Source organism: Lytechinus variegatus, chromosome 3 (assembly GCF_018143015.1).
Source record: "Lytechinus variegatus isolate NC3 chromosome 3, Lvar_3.0, whole genome shotgun sequence".
In the NCBI taxonomy this organism is placed as follows: Eukaryota; Metazoa; Echinodermata; class Echinoidea; order Temnopleuroida; family Toxopneustidae; genus Lytechinus; species Lytechinus variegatus.
The window spans coordinates 24,461,912-24,483,133 of NC_054742.1; the positions used below are offsets into that span (position 1 = coordinate 24,461,912).

At 36.3% G+C, this 21,222-nt stretch overlaps 1 protein-coding gene across 2 annotated transcripts in view; it reads right to left on the reverse strand.

Moving 5' to 3' along the window:
- LOC121410578 (ankyrin repeat and BTB/POZ domain-containing protein 1-like) overlaps positions 1 to 20,945 on the reverse strand; it is a 38,959-nt gene extending 18,014 nt beyond the window's left edge. Inside the window, exons 1-6 of one of the 2 annotated variants that reach the window (XM_041602755.1) lie at positions 20,806 to 20,945; positions 11,840 to 11,918; positions 5,761 to 5,823; positions 3,324 to 3,379; positions 1,610 to 1,754; positions 344 to 503 (exon numbers count right to left, since the gene is read on the reverse strand). In XM_041602755.1, the coding sequence (XP_041458689.1) occupies positions 344 to 503; positions 1,610 to 1,754; positions 3,324 to 3,379; positions 5,761 to 5,823; positions 11,840 to 11,901 (486 nt within the window). In that variant the 5' untranslated portion in view covers positions 11,902 to 11,918; positions 20,806 to 20,945. Of the gene's footprint in view, positions 1 to 343; positions 504 to 1,609; positions 1,755 to 3,323; positions 3,380 to 4,023; positions 4,125 to 5,760; positions 5,824 to 11,839; positions 11,919 to 20,805 lie in introns of those variants that run through there. The other variant, XM_041602756.1, reaches the window with a different exon arrangement.
- Positions 20,946 to 21,222: the final 277 nt, after the last annotated feature.

A 21,222-nucleotide genomic window follows, 5' to 3' on the forward strand; every position in this document is an offset into this window, starting at 1 on the left:
ACTTTAAAATGTCATAGCTAATTTTACATCTGATTTTATGAAATTTTCAATGTTAGGCTTGTTGGATATTTCTCTTTTTATCCACATAAACCTTTAGTTGGGACTTGTCCTTTAAGGTTGTTCAGGATATGCCACCTTCCATTACAAAACAGGAATTAATATTTGCAATAATGGGATGATCAACATGTCAAAGCAATAGCTCTTTAAAGATTCCCTCCACCCTCCAATGTGATCATAAGACTTATTTCATTCACATTGTATCCCTATGATAAGTTTCATATAAACTGTTAACATATTTTAGAACCACCCAATATTGAATGCAAATGACCTATGGAATACAAACCAAGCTTGATTTGATGTGAATGGTACTTTTATTTTTCCATCTTGTCTCCAGCATCTCTGCAAAGTAATCACTGCGGGCTAGGAGGATACAGCGATGGGCATCAAACGTCTCATTGTGTATGTCAAACTTGATATCACTGTAGCAGCTGCTCTCAAGTAATCTGGGACAGGAATTGCATTTACATTTTGTCATATTGCCTTTCATCTAATGGATCAACAGATTTATATCATAGTTTGTAACTTTTCACTAACTATACCATTATATCTACACAATACATATCACTGTTATAATAAAAACATGATATTTTGTTCTGGGTAATTATGTATTTTGCTATCGTTTTTTTTTTCTTCGTTAATTTGCATTATCAGGCGTGTGAGTAGTCACAAATAAAAAGATCTGAAAAGAGCTGAAGAGTATTGAAAAAGTCTGAAATAGAAAGAGCTCCCATACTTTTGTACCCAAGGTGACACTTTCTATCTTTCTCCCCCTCCCCCTTTTCTTAAGTTTTGATGGTATGTTTGATTCTAATATGTTGTGATCTTCAACAACTATATAGTTGTAGTTTACTATTCTGTAAATACATGTATGTTATTTTTGTCACATGGTTTGGAAATGAAGACCTTTGGGTTATCGTTTAATCTCTTTCGTTTCCAGGCATCCATGTGACTCTCCTTATCCTATTGTTTGTATATTATGTTGTCTATATATTTGATTATGCCGAACAAATTAAAATAATAATAACACATATTAACATTCAATATTTCCAGGGAATGGGTTAAAGAAATATAATTTTTGAGGTGCATGCTTAACTGACACAAAAATGGACTAACTGCTCATAAAATATGAAATTAGGAAACCAACAAAGTCAGAATTGTGCAAGATATTTTACTATTCTGGAAATGCATGTATGTTATTTAAGTCACATGGATTGGAAATGAAGACCTTTGGGTTATTGTTAGGTATTTAATCTCTTTCCTTTCCAGGCATCCATGTGACTCTCCTTATCCTATTGTTTGTACATTATGTTGTCTATATATTTGATTATGCCGAACAAATTAAAATAATAATAACACATATTAACATTCAATATTTCCAGGGAATGGGTTAAAGAAATATAATTTTCGAGGTGCATGCTTTTGACTGACACAAAAATGGACTAACTGCTCATAAAATGTGAAATTAGGAAACCAACAAAGTCAGAATTGTGCAAGATATATTTGAAAAATGACAAGGAGGTAGAATCTATAAACAGGTTGATGTTCTAACCTTCTCATGAAATCCTGAAAGAAATTCCTTCTTGCATGACCTGTGACCACAGCTTTGTATGATTTCAGAATGTCCCGAATCTCATCACTGAGGGCGCCATATAGACAACGTTCACCGTCAAATGTTTTGGCTTCACATTTAGCTCCTATGATGCAAACCACACACATTTAGAAAAAGGGAATAACATGGGGTTTTTTTTGCTAAGACCAATGTTGGTGCCAATTTATGAGAACTAGTCAAAACCTGAGAAATTATTTGGATCTACAATGCTGGAGCCAAATTTAATGGGAATTGGTTAAAAACTGAAGTTAATTAGAACCGCAAAATGTTTACCCAATTGTTTCCACATAATACCATGTTACCAGGGCAACATGATTTCCAACACATGCCAAAAATGTCTTGCACATCATTACCTGAAGACCATGTGTGTGCCAACTTTCAGGAGAATTAATTAACAATTGAGGAAGTAGTTTAAAGCACAAGATTTGCAAACGACCGACTGTGTAGGCTACTGATTCCTATATCCCTTTCAAACTTTGTTTGGCGGGGGAATAAGTACATTGGTAGGAAAGTAACAATCTTTTCTTCTGAATTGCATCAAACCAAATAAAGAAACAATAGGAAGTTGGCATTTTAAACTGAAGAAGTGCACATAACAATAAAGAGTGAATTTAGTGAAATCACTTTGGCTGCTAATGTGGGTTTACATTATTAGTAGTTGGGATTAATCCCGTATTCAAAATCATAATTTTGTCAATCCATATGTTTTTGTGATATTTCAGTATCAACTTTAGCTAATTCTATTGTAATATGGATAAAAAAACTGACCTTTCTTTTGAGGTAATCATAAATAATTGTTAAAAAATCATGTAAACCTATGATATCTTTTTTCTTCTAGCAAGAGTTTCAAAGCTAAAATGCTAGGCACACAGTGGCTTACACCCTACCATGTACCCCACTTATTCTGGATTAATATCTTATACCCTTTTCATAAACCTATCCTCCAATTAGCCGCCTAAGAGTAATGCGGATAATTCAATAAAAATTGCGTTCATAAACTCCGAAAATAAGCCGCATTATTTTTACGAGCGCCCGTCCTGAAAAAGGCGGATAATCGCCATGACAACTGGACACGCCCCCTCCGATGCGGTTGTGTTGGAAAAGGGTGACCTTGTGACCGCACCATGGCAATTATCCGCATTATTTGGAAATGCGTTCATAAACTCAAAATCTTATCCCGATGCCGCTATTATGCGGATAATAGCAGCATCAGAGTAATGCGGATAACTCTTGTCCTCCTCCAATTTTACGACCAAATTATGCTGCTATTAGCCGCCTAATTCATAGTAATTGGGTTTATGAAAGGGGTATTACATTAGTATCTAAATAGATATAGAACATCTTAGCCATGCATTAGAAACTTGTATTTTGATCAAGATGATTCTGCCTAAGCAATATCAGAGCATATTGCACAAGTGCTGAAAAATTTAACATAGGCTTTAGTACAAAATTGCTGTGCAATATTGCGCTGTATTGCACAGTCTAATGAAAAATAATGATCAATGGGGAATAATCATCATAGTGGATAGATTTACTTCACATGACAATATGAATATTGCACTCCTCTGTGATTTATACAATATTCCTTAACTCACAAATTATTTCTGGTATTCTGAGCCATCCAATGTAATATTGTTTTCAATTAATAACTTACCATTTTCTAGCAGATAAGTGACTATATCTTTGTGGCCACACAGGCAAGCATAGTATCTGGATGAGGTAATGTAAAAACAGGAATAAATTTGTTTCAATAGCTACAAAGGAAAATAACTGCATGACTAAAGAAATATGTGCAAGTTTTTAATTTAATTTGACAATTTTGATCCCCTTTCAATATTTTCTTATTTTATTCTTTCAAACTTATTATTTTTTTGTTTTTTTAATTGTTTTATCTCAGGTTTTATCATATCATTCAAACATTGTTTTGAATATAAATTTAAAAAAAAGTCATAATTATTATTTTGATGGGGTTCCACTATCTTTAAAAGGGCCATTAAATAAAAAGGCCCATTAAATAAAAAGGCCATGGATCATTGATATTTTGAATAAGCCTATAATATAAGTAGGGAAATCTATGGCAATGATAAAACTTGGCAATGGTATGGACATTACTGTGAAATAGATGGAAACATATATGCACCAACAACCTCAATAGTATCAGACGAAAACACTTTTATTGATATATCATTACAAATAAAGTGAATAATGATTTTCTTTGTACAGAGTATTGAACATTGTAAATTATTTTATGAAAATTTGAATGCACTTTCAGTTGAATGTGGATGACAGAACTTAAATATCACATATTCAGAGACGTGTGCAAAGTCATGTTAAAATCATGAATCACATGATACCTCATTTTCCCAAGCTTCAGGTTCTGAATCTGGATCACCACCACCCCCACCCTCCTCCTTCCTTCAGGCCTGGTCACACCGCCCAAGCGTTGTTGGAGCAGTCATGGAGCGGTAGGGAGAGAGGGTCAAATTTCGACAACGCTCGTCACCGCTCACAAAATTGGGGGAAAAATCGAAAACATGGGCGTTGCCTTAGCGGTGCACCGCTGAAGCCAGCGTAGCTTTAGCGTTGGTTTAATGGTGGCGAGCGGTCGTGAGCGTTGGTTTAGCGGTGACTCGAGCGTAGTTCTGCGCATGCGGGCGTCAGCTCGACGGGGTTTAAAACTATGATCATGATGACAAAGAGAGTGTACTATTTATGCAGCTACTCATTGTACTTGCCACAATTACTCTGGTAGACAAAAGTACATCCCTTCATTGCTATTATTTAACAAGGCAAAAGCAATTTTGTGTCTCGCCCACTTATGAAAATAACCAGAAATATCGTGATTTGCGACGGCACGCAAGAGAATTATATCGAAACTTCATTGTGAAATGACTGGGATGGGATAACACTTGTCATAAGAGCCTTGCACTTAAACTTTAATGTTGACCTGAAAATGACCTTTGACCTTACCATGTGACCTCAGACTGCAGCATAACATGCAGGTCCCCCAAGTCCATCTACCATCCAAGTTTGGTTGAAAAGCGACATATGGTTGCGGAGTTAGGTGTCATAAGAGAGTTGTTGCATGTAAACTTTAACGTTGACCTGAAAATAACCTTTGACCTTACCATATGACCTCAGACTGCAGCATAACATGCAGGTCCCCCACGTCCATCTACCATCCAAGTTCGGTTGAAAAGCGACTTACGGTTGTGGAGTCAGGTGTCATAAGAGAGTCTTGCACGTAAACTTTAACATTGACCTGAAAATGACCTTTGGCCTTACCATGTGACCTCAGACTGCAGCATAACATGCAGGTCCCCCAAGTCCAACTACCATCCAAGTTTGGTTGAAAAGCAACTTACGGTTATGGAATTATGTGTCATTACAGGTTTGTGACGGACGGACGACAGTCTGACGGACGCCAGACGACATTTGGATCCCTAAGTCTCGCCTTCACCTCTGGTGGGCGAGACAACAATGAATGGATGAAGTCACCGTTCAAGCAATCCCGTGTCTGCTCGGAAAACGCTTACAACCGCTCCACCAAAGTTTGTGAACCATTTAATCAGCGGCCGGGCAACGCTGGCAAAGCAGCGGTTGTCCAGTGTTAAAGATTTCTGTGTTGGCCTAGCGGACCCAAGCGTTCACGAACTTTCGTCTAGCAGTGCAAAAATTTGACTGGGCGTTGTTAGAGCGATAGTCAACTTTGCTGGAGCGGAAAAATTTTCCGCTCCTCACCGCTCGCAATATTTTGAGCAGCTCAAAACTTTCTGAGCGGTAGGAGGGACTATCAGCGGTGGCCGAGCGTACTCGGCGTTGCCTTAACGGAGGCCAACTTTGGTTAAATGGTGGTGAGCGGTAGCGAGCGGTGATGATTTTTTTATCTCCGCTCCACGACCGTTCCAAAAACGCTTGGGCGGTGTGACCAGGCCTTTCTGTAATGAGGGATAACACGCAGGTATCAAGCTACAAAGCATTTCATGAGCCCATTTGTCTGGGGACAATAGTCACTCTAGTTATGCTTGTGCATGGGCCCATACATTTGTTTGTCACATAGATAGTGGCTATGATTCCCTGAAATGACTTACAATGGAGTACTGTCCCATTCATCCTTCAGATTAGGATCTACTTCTTTTACCTCCAACAGGTATCTGAAAAAACAAATAATTGCATGAGTGAATATAGAATGACAAGGCTTAAATCAATTGAGGGCCATCGATGCCTCTTTAACTGGCAGTGATGCCCTAAGAAAAATTATCAAGTCATGGCCAAAAAAGCTGTGCCTTTTTTTTCAAACTGGCCAACATGCTCTTTTGTGTAAGCCGGCAAGCTATTTAATTCTCACTGTGAAATAAAATTTTTCAAAGTTTTTCCATATTTCACACACACACACACACGCAAAGTCAGCATACAGACATGTACTAGCTGGAGCATGTGGACGGGCCTACCGACCATGTGTGGCAGACATGAACCCCCCCCCCATTGGCAGAGCAAAAAAAAAAGTTTTTTTAAAAGGGAAAAGAAAGAAAAAAAGGAGGGAAAAGAGATGGAAAAAAAAGGAAGACAAGTGAGTAAAATAAGACGAGGCGAAGACTTGGAAAATAAATATCTTTCATGTCCCTATAAAAAAAATTCGCTCTAGTTTCGCGCTCGCATTGCCTGTCAGGTGATTTTCATATCTTGCTCAATATGGAGCTTAAAATATAGATTTTAGAAGTCAAAACAACATACTTAGTATTTCAGCTTGGAGACTGAATTTTCTTTATTTTGTCACAGTTTGATTTACAATTTATTTTGAAAAAGTGCTCTGGAAAAATATCAGTGTTATGGTCTGAATATTAATGTTTTCTGCGTGCAATGCGAGCTCGCACAGTTTGATTTGTCAGGTACAGGTCTATTGTTTTCTTGTATTCCATAAGGTTCTCAAAATATCCCTATTCAGGTCTAATTGTCAAAACGTAGATCTGCTAGCGCTGCATGCTCGCATTTTGATTGGTGAGTTTTGTATCTCTGTATCAATTCTATAACAAACTACTTAAAATCCCCATTTCATGACAGATTATCAAACTTTGGCTCGCTATTCGCAGTTTGTTAATTGTTAAAAATAGAAATTAACTCATGCATCCTATTCATAATTACAAAGGTGCTTGAAATGTCCAGTTTTCAGGCCATAATCAGATTTTCTGCTCTCGTCAGGCTTATTGGATCAATAAATAAGATATTAATTTAATAATTAAATTGTCCCTTTTTCAGAATTTTCTTAGAATATCCCAGTCCTACTATGTCAAAACTCAAAGTAATAATTATGAAAGATATTGGCTCTCTATGCGAACCATATCCACCTCACATTTTTCCCACAAAGTGCTTGAAACATAGAGCTTAAACTGACCCTTTTATTAGATAGGAATACCAAATATTTTAAGCTCGCTTTGATTTTGATGATAAAAATGTATTCAGAACGCCCAGATTCTAGGTCTAAATCTGAAGCATGCGCACGCATGTTTATTCAGATACACAGTTTGTTTTCTATCAAAATCATTATCCAGTTTCAGATCAGAATATCAAAAATTTTCAGCTCGAGCCTTGCCCTCACATTACCAATGTAAGAAGATCCCAAATTACTCATCCTTTTCATGATTTACAAAACATGAATAGTGTCCCGTTTTTAACTTCATTCCTTCCTTTCTTTCTTTCTTTCTTTATTTCCTTCTTTCTTTCTTCATCTTTCTTCTATCCTTCCTGCTTGTCTGTTTTGTTCCATCTATCTTTATTTTCTATCTTTCCTTACTTTTCTTACTTTCCTTTTTTCTTTATTTCCTTAATTTTTTTTGCTCCCTTCTCCCTTCCTCTCCTTTTTCTTTTTATTCATTCTTTCAGACATTCTTTCTTCTTTGCTTCTTCCATTCTTTTCTTTCTTTTTCTCTTAATTCTTTCTTTCCTTCGTTAATTCCTTCCTTCCTGATTTTTATTTTTCTCACTTTTTCTCATTTCTTTCTTTCTTTCCATTCCTTCTTTCATCATTCTTTCTTCTATCCTTCCTGAATTCCTCTTTCCATTCCATCTACCTTTATTTCCTATCATTTCCTAGCTTTCCTTCCTTCCTTTCTGTGTTCATTTATTTTCCTTATTATTTCCTTTGTATGTCCCTGATTACTTCTTTTTCTTATTTTCCTACTTTTTGATTTCCTTTATTCTTTCTTTCCTTAATTTTTCTTTGCTTTCTTCTCCCTTTCTCTTTTCGTTCTCTAGGTCCTTCCTCCATTATTTTCTTTTTTTTTCATTTTCTTCCCTTCATTCTTTCCTACCTTTCTTTCATCCTTTCTTTCCTTCTTTCTCTTCTTTCCTCCCTTCCTGTTTTCATCTTTCTTTCAAAGAATGAAGGAAACCTTTTTTGTTCCTTCATTCTTTCTTTCATCCTCCTTTTTTCTTACTTTTTTCCTTTTTTTCTTTCTCTCCTTCATTATTTCTTTCACAGTCATTCATCTTCCCTTCCTTTCTTTATCTTTCTTTTTTTTCTACATCTATTTCAAAGAATGAAGGAAACCTTTTTTCTTTCCTTTTTTTCTTTCTTTCATTCTTTTATTCTCTCTTTCTTTTATTTTTTCCTTCATTTTTTATCTTGCCTGAACAAAGTTTGGTAGAGACCTAATAATCACTTTTCCTGTTTAGTCTGATAGTCTGTTGGTCTGTTAAAATATGTTAAAGGTTTTTTTTTCAGCTTGCTCTTATTTCTTTATTTTGCATCAATTATGTTCATACTTGGTACATAAGATCCTTGGGTAATACCTCATGTGAATCCATGAGAATGATGGGTAAAAACTAATGGTTCAAAGCAAAGGTCATCTAGGGGTCAAAAGGTCAAATGATATGAGGTCAAGTTCAATTCATCCTTTCTTGAAGTTTGTGTTTAACTTGCTCTCATTTCTTTATTTTTGCATCAATTTTGATCACACTTGGTTAAAATGAGCCTTGGGTAATACCACATGTGTGTTGTTGAGGAAGGTGGGGTCAAGTGTTCAACTTAATCCTTGGGCAATATCTCATATGTGTCATGAGGACAATGTGGTCAGGGTAGAGGTCATCTACATGAAGTAGTCAAAAGGTCAACTTGCTCTCATTTTTCTTTATTTCTACATTATATTCACACTTGGTACAAAATGATCTGTGGATATTGCCATAAGCGTTTTCTTGAGAATGATAAGGTCAAAGGTCATCTAGGGGTCAAAAGATCATATTGCATATTTTATCAGGCAAGACTCATGATTCATGAACCATCTTGTTACTTCATTTATTTATTTCTTTCTTCTCCATTCATCTCTTTTCTTTTATTTCTTTCACCCATTCGTCCACCCTCACTTCCTTTCCTTTTCTTTTTTCTTTCATTCTTTTTTTATTTTCAGTGAGTCCCTTTATCATTTTGTGCCATTATCATTTACAAAAGTACATGAAAATATATGAGAGAGGAAATTAATCAAATGGCATATTGACACTAATTTTGGTCATGGCAGGCAACAAAAAATCACTTTGAAAAAAAAAATTACAAATATAAGGTACATCAATTCATGTAAAAGATAGGAAAGGCAATGGACAACGGTATATAAAATCGAACTACTATCTTTTGACGTGGTAAAATGCTTTGACGAAATTTAAGGCCTGCAGCATGCACAATTACAAGATAGGGCCTAATAATGAAGTACATTTGAAATATAAAAAAAGGATACCAAAAAAAATTGGCCTTTGATGCCTTTTTTAAAAAAGATTTTGGCTTTGGTGCCCTGAAAAATATGAGGTACTGGCCTTGCCCTAAAAATGAAAAGATTTAAGGCCGGAAAGATCCTAAAAATCAAACCCACAAGAGTTTATTTTATATGCTTATCACTGGCTATTATTGTATCTGCATATCATGGGCTATTAAAGGTATCGTTTTCTCATATACCATACTTTTCGAGAGATTTTTTTCTACTTCATCATAAGGCAACTACTTCCCCAACTATGGTGAAAACCTGTAATTCACATTGAAATTTTGGAAGGTCTGAATATGAACTTGATGAATCATAACTGAATATAATACACAATACCTGCATTCTTATTGTACAGCTACATGAATGTACTATCCCCTACTGTGCATCATACAAATAATCATGTATTGCTATGTGTAGCAATCCAATCAATAGGTTGCATGCATGCGTGCATCATGATCATAGAGATGTATTTCACCGACACTCAAGGGCGTAGTTTTCAAAAAACGCTGTTATGTATAGAAACGCACAGCCGCCATCTTAAAGGGCAAAAGCACAGATGTGTAACATGTACGATACATGACTCTATGGCAGAGTATCAGATTTTTCACTGTTTTACACTATACATTTCATGTGCAATGTTCAGGAAAACCGCAAGGCCAAACCATGCGTATTTCTAATTCAGAAACTGAACTATAAAGGTGACAACAAGGTGACTCACTGTTACACTGGTTATGTCTATGAGGGGTGGTCTTTTTATATCGAAATGATTATTAAAAGTTAAAGAAAAACACAATTATGTGAACAATGCTTTCTTTATACTGTCCAAATTTCCAAAACCCTATCAATCCAAGGATTTCAGATAGGAAGGTGGTAGGTGACCCCTCATGGGTCCATATACATTTATAATGCTTAATTACCATAAATTTACATTGCAAGCAATTTCTGATGCTTTAAGGCAGTATATAAGCCATATTATAAGAAGTTAGAACTTTTTAAACAGTGTCTACAAACAGGTGACATCTTATGGATGGACAGAGGCTATTTTAAGTGATGAAATTCCAATAAATTCCAATAAATCATATCTACATACTACTAGGTACTTATGATTCATAAATAATATCAATTTTCCAGATTTATAGAATAAATTAAGTAGCTTGTAGGGGAAGTTCCTAAAAGTGCCCTGAGTGTATTTTCTTCAGGAAATGCAAATCAACTGTGATTAAATCATTAAACTTACCAGCAATTGTCCAAATTACAGCAAAATTAAAGTTATGAAAATATTGATATATTTTCATCTGACTTTGCCTGATATTAAGGTCTAAACATTATAACAAATAAAAATTGTAATTTTGAAGGAAATTAAGGGGCACCTAATTTGGAATGGTCTCCTAAAGGCTAAGCTCACACCCATTACTTACTTTAGCTACACTTTTTACATCTTTCTCCCAGCTTTCACATATCTTGTTTGATTATTAAAGGCCCTAAATGATTTACCTCTTCTTCAAATATTTGCCCTATGGGGGTCGATTGATTTTGATAGGCATTCAAAAAAATAAGGAATCAATGAATGGAATTAATAATCCATTGGGTAAAAATAAATGTGAATCAATAAAGTAAAAAAAATATATGTAAGTTAAGACTGCAGCCAATGTGACACTTCAATAGTAGGTCAATGATTCTGCACTATGCCAGCGTAGATCACCAAGTCGTTTTGCCCCTTGTTTTAGTTCAGTCAGTCTCCTTTAAGAATTATGCATGCTTATCATATAAAACTAGTATAACATTTTGGTGCCATTCAATAGGAAAGACCTTCAGAGTTCAGCCATCCATATATATCATTATGCAAAATATCCTTCTGTCTTTTGATAGGAGGGGGGTTAATGTTGTGGGGACCTTCACAAGAGAGTTAATTTCATTTCAAAACCAAGGCATAAGTCTTTTTTTCCCCAATAATTGTGTAAATGCCAACATTGTTAATCAACTTAAATCATAAGAAACCTTTTAATTTAGTACTAATTTTAACATATTGATGAAGTACTCTGGAGCAATGCCTTCACTTCAGGATGTTTCATAAAGCTGTTCGTAAAGTTACAAATGACTTTACGCACGACTGGAACATGTTCTTAGGTCATAACTCAATTACATAGGGAGATCACATAGAACAACAAAGGATCACCAGTCATGCTTAAAGTCATTCGTATCTTACGAACAGCTTTATGAAACACCCATCGGGATGTCCTTCTTTTTTCAAATCAGGTTTATCTCTAAATTTTATCCCCACCTCTGCTAATATTTGATATCATGTTAAAGCATGATTGATCACAATGGTTTAAAGTGACCATTAACCCAAACACTCATCAATCTACAAAAAATATTTCTCACCCACAAAAAAAATCAAAAGAAAGAAATCTGATGTCTAACTTACGAGACTCTTTGTAAATCACCTAATCTGCAGCTACGCATAAAAGCCTTACGATCATGATCCATCTTTGCTTTATTGACATCTGAAAAAAAAAGGTTTCAAAAGAAAGGTTCCTGTATGTTAACAGTGTAAATTAAAAAAAAAAACATTACTACAACCTAAGTTTCCCTAGCTTGTTCATGTTCATGATAATGATCACAAACATGATCAAAGTGTTTGGACCAAGTCCATGTTTCAAACAGAAAACAGATGGTAATACAATCAAGTGCAGATGATATACATGATCAAGGTAGTTGCACTTTTGAAATGTTACCCAATCTAAGATTTTTATGTTGATGCTATAAGGAAGTGAGTGTGAAAATATTTTTTAATATATATATAAGATGGGTTGTATTAGAGAAGGCTTCTGATCGGTCAATTACCCTCTTCTTGCAATTACATAATCCTATATATGGCCGTATTATGGCATACTTACGAGCAATTTCTGCATGGTAGCTTGTGTATGAAACCTCATAGATAAATAACGTGAAGAAAACAATTCTGCGATATTTGTCCATTACAATAAATTTTTTTAAAATAAATATTCACTATTTGTGCTGTGCAACACCTTGGAATTTAGTGATAATATGAAAAAATTGAGTTTTTCCCTGCAATTTTGTACATGAAAAAGGAGCATAAATATTAAAAGCAAAAAGTAAAATCCCAAAAGCGTGCACAGCCAGCAGGCCACACGCATATTACACATTCAATTTTTACTGAGCACAATGAATTGAATCGTATTGCGATGTCACCTCCTACAGCCATGCAACAGTACATTTTGGACGGTTTGGAATGTCGCACTTCAGACTCTCATTTGCTTGCGTACAACAAGGTATCTATGCATTGAGAGAGGATTTTATAGTTCAGGTAAGTTCAGATATATTTTCAATTCCAAGTCGGAAATGTTCCCATCTTATGTCAAACATGCTAATTTTCGTTCAATCATTTGCATGGTTATACCTAAATTCTGACTTTCTCTTGTACATTTATATTTCAATAAGGCCGCAGGCCGAGTTGAAATATAAGCCCACACGAGAAGTTTGAAATCTATGGACACTAGTATTTATATAATATTGACTAGCCTTGAGGGGAACATCAAATATATTGCCAGCAAATGAATCATATTGGCCCGAGTCTTTAGACGAGGGCAATATGGGTCATTTAAGGGCAATATATTTGATGTTCCCCGAAAGAAGAGCTAGTCAATATCTTTATTATAAAATTTTCAGGAGTGAATTTTAGTTTTACTCTATTCATTTAGATAAAAAAAATTCAGCCTCGAGTTATCACTTTAAAACCGCATCATATTCACAATGATCAGGCTTTATATAAGACAAAAGCTAAGTCATTTTGGTTTTTAATATCTAGATGTTTACTACTTTACTGCTACTTGTTGTTGTTTGCAATGAAAATGACATTTTCTCAGGAGCTAAATTTATACAAACATCCAAGCTATGAGGGCATGAAATCAATTTTCCAAACTTAGTTTTTATAGTAATTCAAAGCTCTAGTCTTCAAAGATGGAGGCCTACATGTATATGATGTACCGGGTATCTTTTGTCGACAGAAGCTGCTATTAATTCTACTTGGGTTTTTTTTTTACAAAATGTTGATGTTGACGATGGTCCTGTTGCACTTGCGGGACAGCAACTATTCGCCTTAAGAGGGCGTGTAATTTATATTCATATCAAAGACACTACAAGGGAAAGACTAGATCTAGGCACTTAAAACTTTTTCAAGCAAAGTATCCAGTCTTTTCATTGTACATGTACAGACTTTGGTATATCGTTTGTTAACAAACGAACAAAGTCATAGGCTCTGCTGCTGGATTTGTTCAAGAATCAAGGCACAGAGACTTTTCTTCTTTTTTTTTGTCGTCACTCAAAAATGATTTCAAATAGATCTAATGCTACATCATCAGCAATAATAATCTACAAGTACTTTTTTGAAGGTACTGTAGCAACTTCACATTATCTTCAAATCATACAGAACTGCATTTTCTATAAAGTCCATTCACCTTTGTAAATCACATGTTTTAACATATTTATAAGCATACAAATATTTCTTGTTTTGAAGTACTTTTTGACAACATGTACGCGCACTCCAAAGCTCCACGTCTTATAGGCTTCTGAACAGCCAATCAAGTTTTATTGACAATTTATCAACGAATGACAGCTTTTGTTTATAGTCAACAAACTTTTGTTCAACCAATCATTCCTATTCAAGGGGTGGCTTTTTTTTCTGTGGAAACGTTTTTACCTGGCTTCTTCTTGTGATCTCGAGGAGTCAACTTCGTGGTCACGCGTTAGTTAATGAAGAAAGTCGCTCAACCTTGTAGTTTTTTAACTAAACCATTCTTGGATTTACATACACCCCATACTTGGATTTATACACTTGGATTATTTAGTTCTGCATTTCTACTTCAATTTTACATCTGTGGGCATACCTGTGGATTATTTTATTCGCGTTTTCTGTGTGCCATAGAGGAGCTTCATTTTGTTCTTTTTCACGGACAAAAATATTCTAACAGCTTGGGAAAATATTTCACTGATTCATGGAATATTTTCCAAACTCTAAGAATATTTTTGGTATTTTCTGAGCCAACCAATATCAGGGTGCTACAGCACTTGCCCGATTGCCCGGGGCAAGTAAAAGTTAGAGTAGGGCAAGTGTTTTGAAGTAAAGACCAAAACTCCTTGCCCGAATTGGGCAAGCAAAATTCTCACAGTGAAATGACCAAAATTGGGGTCGATATGATATTGACCCTAATTTCGGTCATGGCAGGCAAGATAAAATCACTTTGGAAAAAGAAATGCAATAACAAGGTAGATCAGTTCATGTCAAAACTTTAGAGAGAAAAAGGTCAATGGTTTTAACCGCAATACATGGACTTTCTTTTGAAGAGGTAAAACTTTTTTCAGGATTTTTTCGGGCAAGTGAAATAGATTTTCGGGCAAGTATCTTACAATTTAAAAATTTACTTGCCCGACTCGGCAGGTGCTTTTAAAAAGTTATGCAGCACCCTGAATGTAATACAAATATTTATGCTGTTTGACCTGGGACCGATTGCATGCTATGTTTTGAAATCAGCCATGAAGAATACATATGAGGAATTAGAAACTGGCCCAAAATCACCAATTTCGAGGATAACCGGAGGATGGACACAGAGTTAAATACGGGTGTAGAGTAAGAAAATTAGACCAAAAGCTTCGGTCTCTGTTATGTTGGTTGTTCAGCTGAACTCTGTTGGCTTCACTCACCAAATACAGAGACCGAAGTTCTAGCGCGATCTGTACAGGGGACTCAATGGCCATATGTTTATGTACTTAAGATCGGACAAAACGGGGAAGTGAATTTGCGTGACAGCCGAGGTAAGTCACTATTTTTGTTCCTTTTAACTTGATTTTTCTCTGTTTTTTGGCAATTAATGCCAAGAGGGAATATTAATTTGCATTTTGGTCGCAATAATTGTCAATTTTTTTTATTCATTAAAGACAAAAATTGGAAAGCCCCGATGGGGGGATTTTGCATTGCAAGTCCCATAATGGTGGCTGCACGATAGCGAGCCGTCTGTGTACGAGGAGAAATAAAAAAAAATGTTAAAAAACTCCTCGAAACAGACGGCTGCCAGCTGTCTAAATTAAGAAAATAAGCTATTTTTCTTTCTTGTTATATTTTTTTCTTTGATTTTTACAATAAATAACATTTTGATCCCACCTTTGTCACTTGGAATATCCGATCGAGTTCACCGTCTTAAAGTTCGGGTAGGTGGAGTGTAGTGTAGCGGTAGGAAACTGGAGTGGAGCCTGCACGAACTTCGCTCGAGGTAGATCTAATCATCTATGCTTGCACTAGACAGCTGGCAGCCGTCTGTTTCGAGGAGTTTTTTAACATTTTTTTTTTTTTAATTTCTCCTCGTCGACAGATGGCTCGCTAGCGTGTCCCCGCCATTAGGGGAGGTACAATGCAAAATCCCCCCGGCGGGGCTCATCGATTTTTTTCATTAATGCATTATTATATATAAAAAGAAGCTTACCAAAATGCAGCTTGTTATTTCCTCTTGGCTTTGATTGGCATTTAAGTGGTGAAAACTCAATTGAAAAGGAACAAAAACAGTGACTTTCCTCGGCTGTCGTGTAGCTCCCAATTCACTCGTTCCTCCGAAGTCGATAATGTACACAAACATATGAGGTGGGATGAACTTCCGGGTCAACTGCTTATCGAAACCGTTGGCCAATCAGATCATCTCTTTTACGTCAGGCTTATGAATATTAATTTTCTTTTCCTTTTCAACGTTTGCTCGATCGCCCGGCCGAGCACTGTATATGTGTGACGTAAAGGTCATAGGGCGGAGTCTAACTTTCGCCGGCCACTTTTTCATGAATGATTCATTACCAAGATGGCTGCCCACTCTCCGAGTCGCAAGTGTCAACTTTTAGAGACAATCCTCTGAATGCCAGTTTCAAAGCGGGAATTTAGGGTAAGAAACTGTCGTTACTTAAACATTATCACCTAAAGGTGCATATGAATGCAAAGTTTGTGTAAAATATCACGGTATTGAGGAGAAAAACAAGAAATTAGCCGTGGCCATTGAGCCCCCGTACAGACGACGGTTTAACTTCGGTCTATGTATTTGGTGAGTGAAGCCAACGAAGTTCAGCTGAACAACCAACATAACAGAGACCGAAGCTTTTGGTCTATGCACTCATTCAATGAACAAGGTTATAATATAACCTTGTTCTCACTTATATCTCCATGTGTGACAAAATAAGGGTGGCAATGTTTGGCTTATTTTCTCTTTTTCTTTGGGGCAAATGCTTGATTTTTTTACACTGACAGTTTTCATTAGACCTGTTAATTCATACTGCTTGGCTCTTATTTAAATTTGATTCTTTATATCATTTTTTCTTAATTAAAAATAGAGATAAAAAAATGAAAATTTTCTTGCCATATTACTTTCCACCAATAGAGGGCGTACACAAAAATATGCCCAAAATTCAAGTTTTTGAGCGCTCTGGTGAATACAAAAATTATTCCCACATTACTAATGATAAATAAATTAAAACTGTATGGAAATTAGTAATTTTGGTCACAAAAGTGATATTTTAATGATTTTTTAAAGTGTGTGCTCTACAGCATTGGCATACCATAGACCTACCTGTAGATTCTCCACAGGCCAGATGGTAGCAGTGAACAAGTGGGTCTATGCTTGCACTAACTTAAGCAAGGTTTCCACTTTGGCGAGTTAACATCGCGAGTTATGGCGAGTTATAGCGAGTTGCCAAAATGAGGCACTCGCGATAACTCGCATAAAGCTCACCATGAAACTCGGGATAACTCGCGACAACTCGGCATGACTCGGCGGAGCTCGTTCAAGATCGGGACAACTCTCCTTGAAGTCGTGAGCAGTTTCAAAATTTTTGAACATGTTCAAAAATTTTGCCAACTCGCTGTAACTCGTGCTGAACTCACCTAAACTCGTTGTATACTCGCAGTACTCGTAATAACTCGTAAGAAGCTCGAGATAACCTCACAATAACTCGTAATAACTCGCCACATCTGAGTATACGCGAGTGCATTCCGAGTTTTCAAGAGCGAGATACGAGAATTGCGATCGTTTTACGAGTCAAGTGGAGGTGCCCACGAGATTAGCCCGGCTTTAAATCGAGCACCCCGAGTTACAGCGAGTTTCAAATGAGTTTATTCCGAGTGCGTGGCAAGGGCTCAGAGGCATGCCGACTGAATGATAAATGTCCAGTGATCTATATTTTCCCCACATATAACCCCCTAAAAAAAAAGTTTGGAAATCTGAGTTTGGCCATTAATTTCTCCCAACTCCAAAATTTACACATTGCATATTTAACATCATTTAAAAGGTCATTTGATTTTCTTTACAATGATACCATGCTTGTTATGATCATGTCATCACGAAAAGAGCAGGATTCAAAAGTGTTGGATGAAGTTTGAATTGAAAAGCTGCAAAACGAGCAAAAAAGTTTGGAAATCTGAGTTTGGCCATTAATTTCTCCCGACTCCAAATTTTACACAATGCATATTTGATATCTTTCAAAAGATCATTTGATTCCCTTTAAAATGATCCCATGCTTGTTATGATCATGTCATCAAAAAAAGAGCGAAATTGAAAAGTGTTGGATGAGGTCTGAAGTAAAAAGCTGCAAAACGAGCAGAAATAATCATGGAGGGTCAGTACAGAACATGATTCTTTTGTCTGTGTCAATAAAGATGAAAATCCATTGGCCCTGCTTTTTCATTTCATAATGTTTTCTTGTGGTTTATGTTTGTTTGTTGTGTGTTTGCTTGCGCAGAGGTATGTTTGATTCCATTTGAATGTTGATGTTAAGGTGCATGAAAACAATTGCTGAGAATCTCACTCATCATCATGGATGAAAAGAACAGTGACTTTCAATATTATGTCATTTTGCAAATTTTGAATTTTGACCTTGCCCAACATTTCAAGGCACTGCACCTCCATGTGAGCCAAAATCACATCATGGAAAGTATCATTTTAAAGAAAATTAAATGAACTATTCATTGATATTTAACATTGATATTAACTAAAACCGAGGCGGGATTACCGATCAAACTCAAAAGAAACCGCTTAAAAACTCACTCATCACCACGGAAAAAGGAACAGTGACTTTCATTATTGTGTCACTTCACAACTTAATTTTGAATTTTGACCTTGCCCCACATTTCAAGGCACTGCACCTCCATGTGAACCATAATCATGTAGGGTATCATTTTAAAGAAAATTAGATGATCTTATCATTGATATTAATAACAATTGATATTTATTAAAACCGAGGAGGGAGTTTATTTTAAAGTGAACATTTTAACTGACCCACGCAATGTACAATTACTTTTAAAAAGGCTGCATTATTACAACTTTCAACAAAATAAGGAAAGAAATATGCCTCGATCTAAAAGACCCAAGAGTTGTAGCCATTCAGGTAGGGAAACAGCGAATGACGATGACATTCAAACAAGGGTAGAAGAAGTGCAGGAAGAGACAATTGAAACGGAAGAAAAGTTCAATGACAAGCAGAGCCAAGGTAAAAGAACAAGACATCAAACTAGACAAGGTCCAAGTGGAGCGCCTCTGGCAGTCTAACTTGCATCACGCTATCCAATATAGTAGCAGTGCTGACTTTGAAAACTACTATAAAATAATTATTCACAAAACACCATTCATACAATGATACAATACTACGTTCATTGACAATAAATGACATTTGACCTTTATCATGTGACCTAAGACTTCAGTTGTCAGTGATACTTGATAACCCTATATCCACATTTTATAAACTGTATCTAAACTTTGAAAGTTATGACAGCAATATAGTATTAATCTCCAAAATGGCCAAAGTTCAGTAACCTTAAATGACCTTTGACTTTGGTCATGTGACCTGAAATTGGCATGAGATGTTCGGTGATACTTGACTACTCTAATATCCAATTGGATGAATCATATCCATAAGCTTTCAAAGTTATGATGGTATTTCCACAAATACCCCCAACATGGCCAAAGTTCGTTGACCTTAAATGACCTTTGACCTTTGTCGTGTGACCTGAAACTCTCACAGGATGTTCAGTAATACTTGATTAATCTTATATCCAAGTTTTATGAATCAGATCTATAAACTTTCTAAGTTATGATGGTAATTCAACAGATCACCCAAACATCACTAAAGTTCATTGACCTTTAACCTTGGACATGTGACCTGAAATTCGCACAGGATGTTTAGTGATACCTGATTACTCTTATGTTCAAGTTTCATGAATCAGATTCATAAACGTTCAAAGTTATAATGTTAATTTAACAAATACCCCAATTAGCCAAAGTCCATTGACCCTAAATGACCTTTGACCTTAGTCATGTGACTTGAAACTCAAACAGGATGTTTATATTCTTTAATAACCTTATGTCCACGTTTCATGAACTAGGTTCATATATTTTCTAAGTTATCTTATGATGACATTTCAAAAATTGAACCGTAAGTTAAGATTTTGATATTGATTCCCTCAGTAAACATGGTCTAAGTTCATTGACTGCAAATGACCTCTGACCTTGGTCTTGTGACCTGAAACTCAAGAAGGATGTTCAGTAATGCTTGATAAACCTTATGGTCTAGTTTTATGAACTAGGTCTGTATACTTTCTAAGTTATGATGCCATTTAATTTCAAAAACTTAACCTTCGGTTAAGATTTGGTGTTGACGCCACCGCCGCCGGAATCCATCTTTGAGTGCCAAAAAATGTGCATATTTCGACCCTTGGTCGTATGAAACTCTTATCACTCGTAACAAAATCTTGATAACTCGTTCATAGCTCGCTTTAAGTCGTATAAAGGTCGCCGCAACTCATACTAAGCTCGGCCTGACTCGTTTCGCGCTCAGTTCACTCGTACAGCGAGCGTAGTAAACTCGATGTTGAGTCTTTTGTCACTGAAGCAAATTCCAGGAAAAAATGTAAATTTCACGTGAGCTTGTGCGAGCTATGGCGAGTTAGAGCTCGCGCAGCTCGCGTATGACTCGCAACTCCAACTCGCCAAAGTGGAAACCTTGCTTGCACTAACTTACAGAGTTGCTACCTCCTCTGAATTTGAAATTGTATTAGGCCTTATGTTTCTATCTTTGGAAATAAATGTTGAATTGAATTGAATGTTTGACGACTGCTTCAAAATTTACTCAGGGGGTGCTACCACTACTCTCCGCTGCACCTATACGTAACGACAGGTGGAGCCGCTCCACCATGGAGCGGAGAGTACCGTAGCGTTCTAGTGGAGCGAGCCGATACGAACCATCGACTGAGCCGAGGTACCGTACCGCCACTGTATCTACCGCTAGAGACGGTAGAGTCGTTAAAAATAAAAGTTACGAATGGGAGATGAAAAGTATTCTAGTACTTACGAAACACTTGGAGCCAAATTAACTATTGGGGCATGCCACTATTAGCTATTGGAAGTAAAACAGAAAAAAGATGATGATTTTGGACCTTCCGAACCCCGTTCCGAACTCTGTGCTGAGCCTGAGCTGACTCCGCGATTATTGTTTACAAAATAAAACGGCCTAGTCTTATTCCCAGGAATAATGGGCGTGGCACCTTTTCCACAACTGCATAATCGATTTGGAGCTTTCACTGGGTTTTCTGGAATTGGGAATTTTTCTGGAAAGAGTTCCTTCGAGAGAGCCACCCTAACCCTGATAAATATATTTTTCACTTTGGGTGGCTGTCGCAAAAGGAACTTATCCCCCTTTTCTGAATATTATTTCATTTTGGATCTTGTTGCAATATTTTGGGAAGCATAAACGGGGCATAAATCTAGA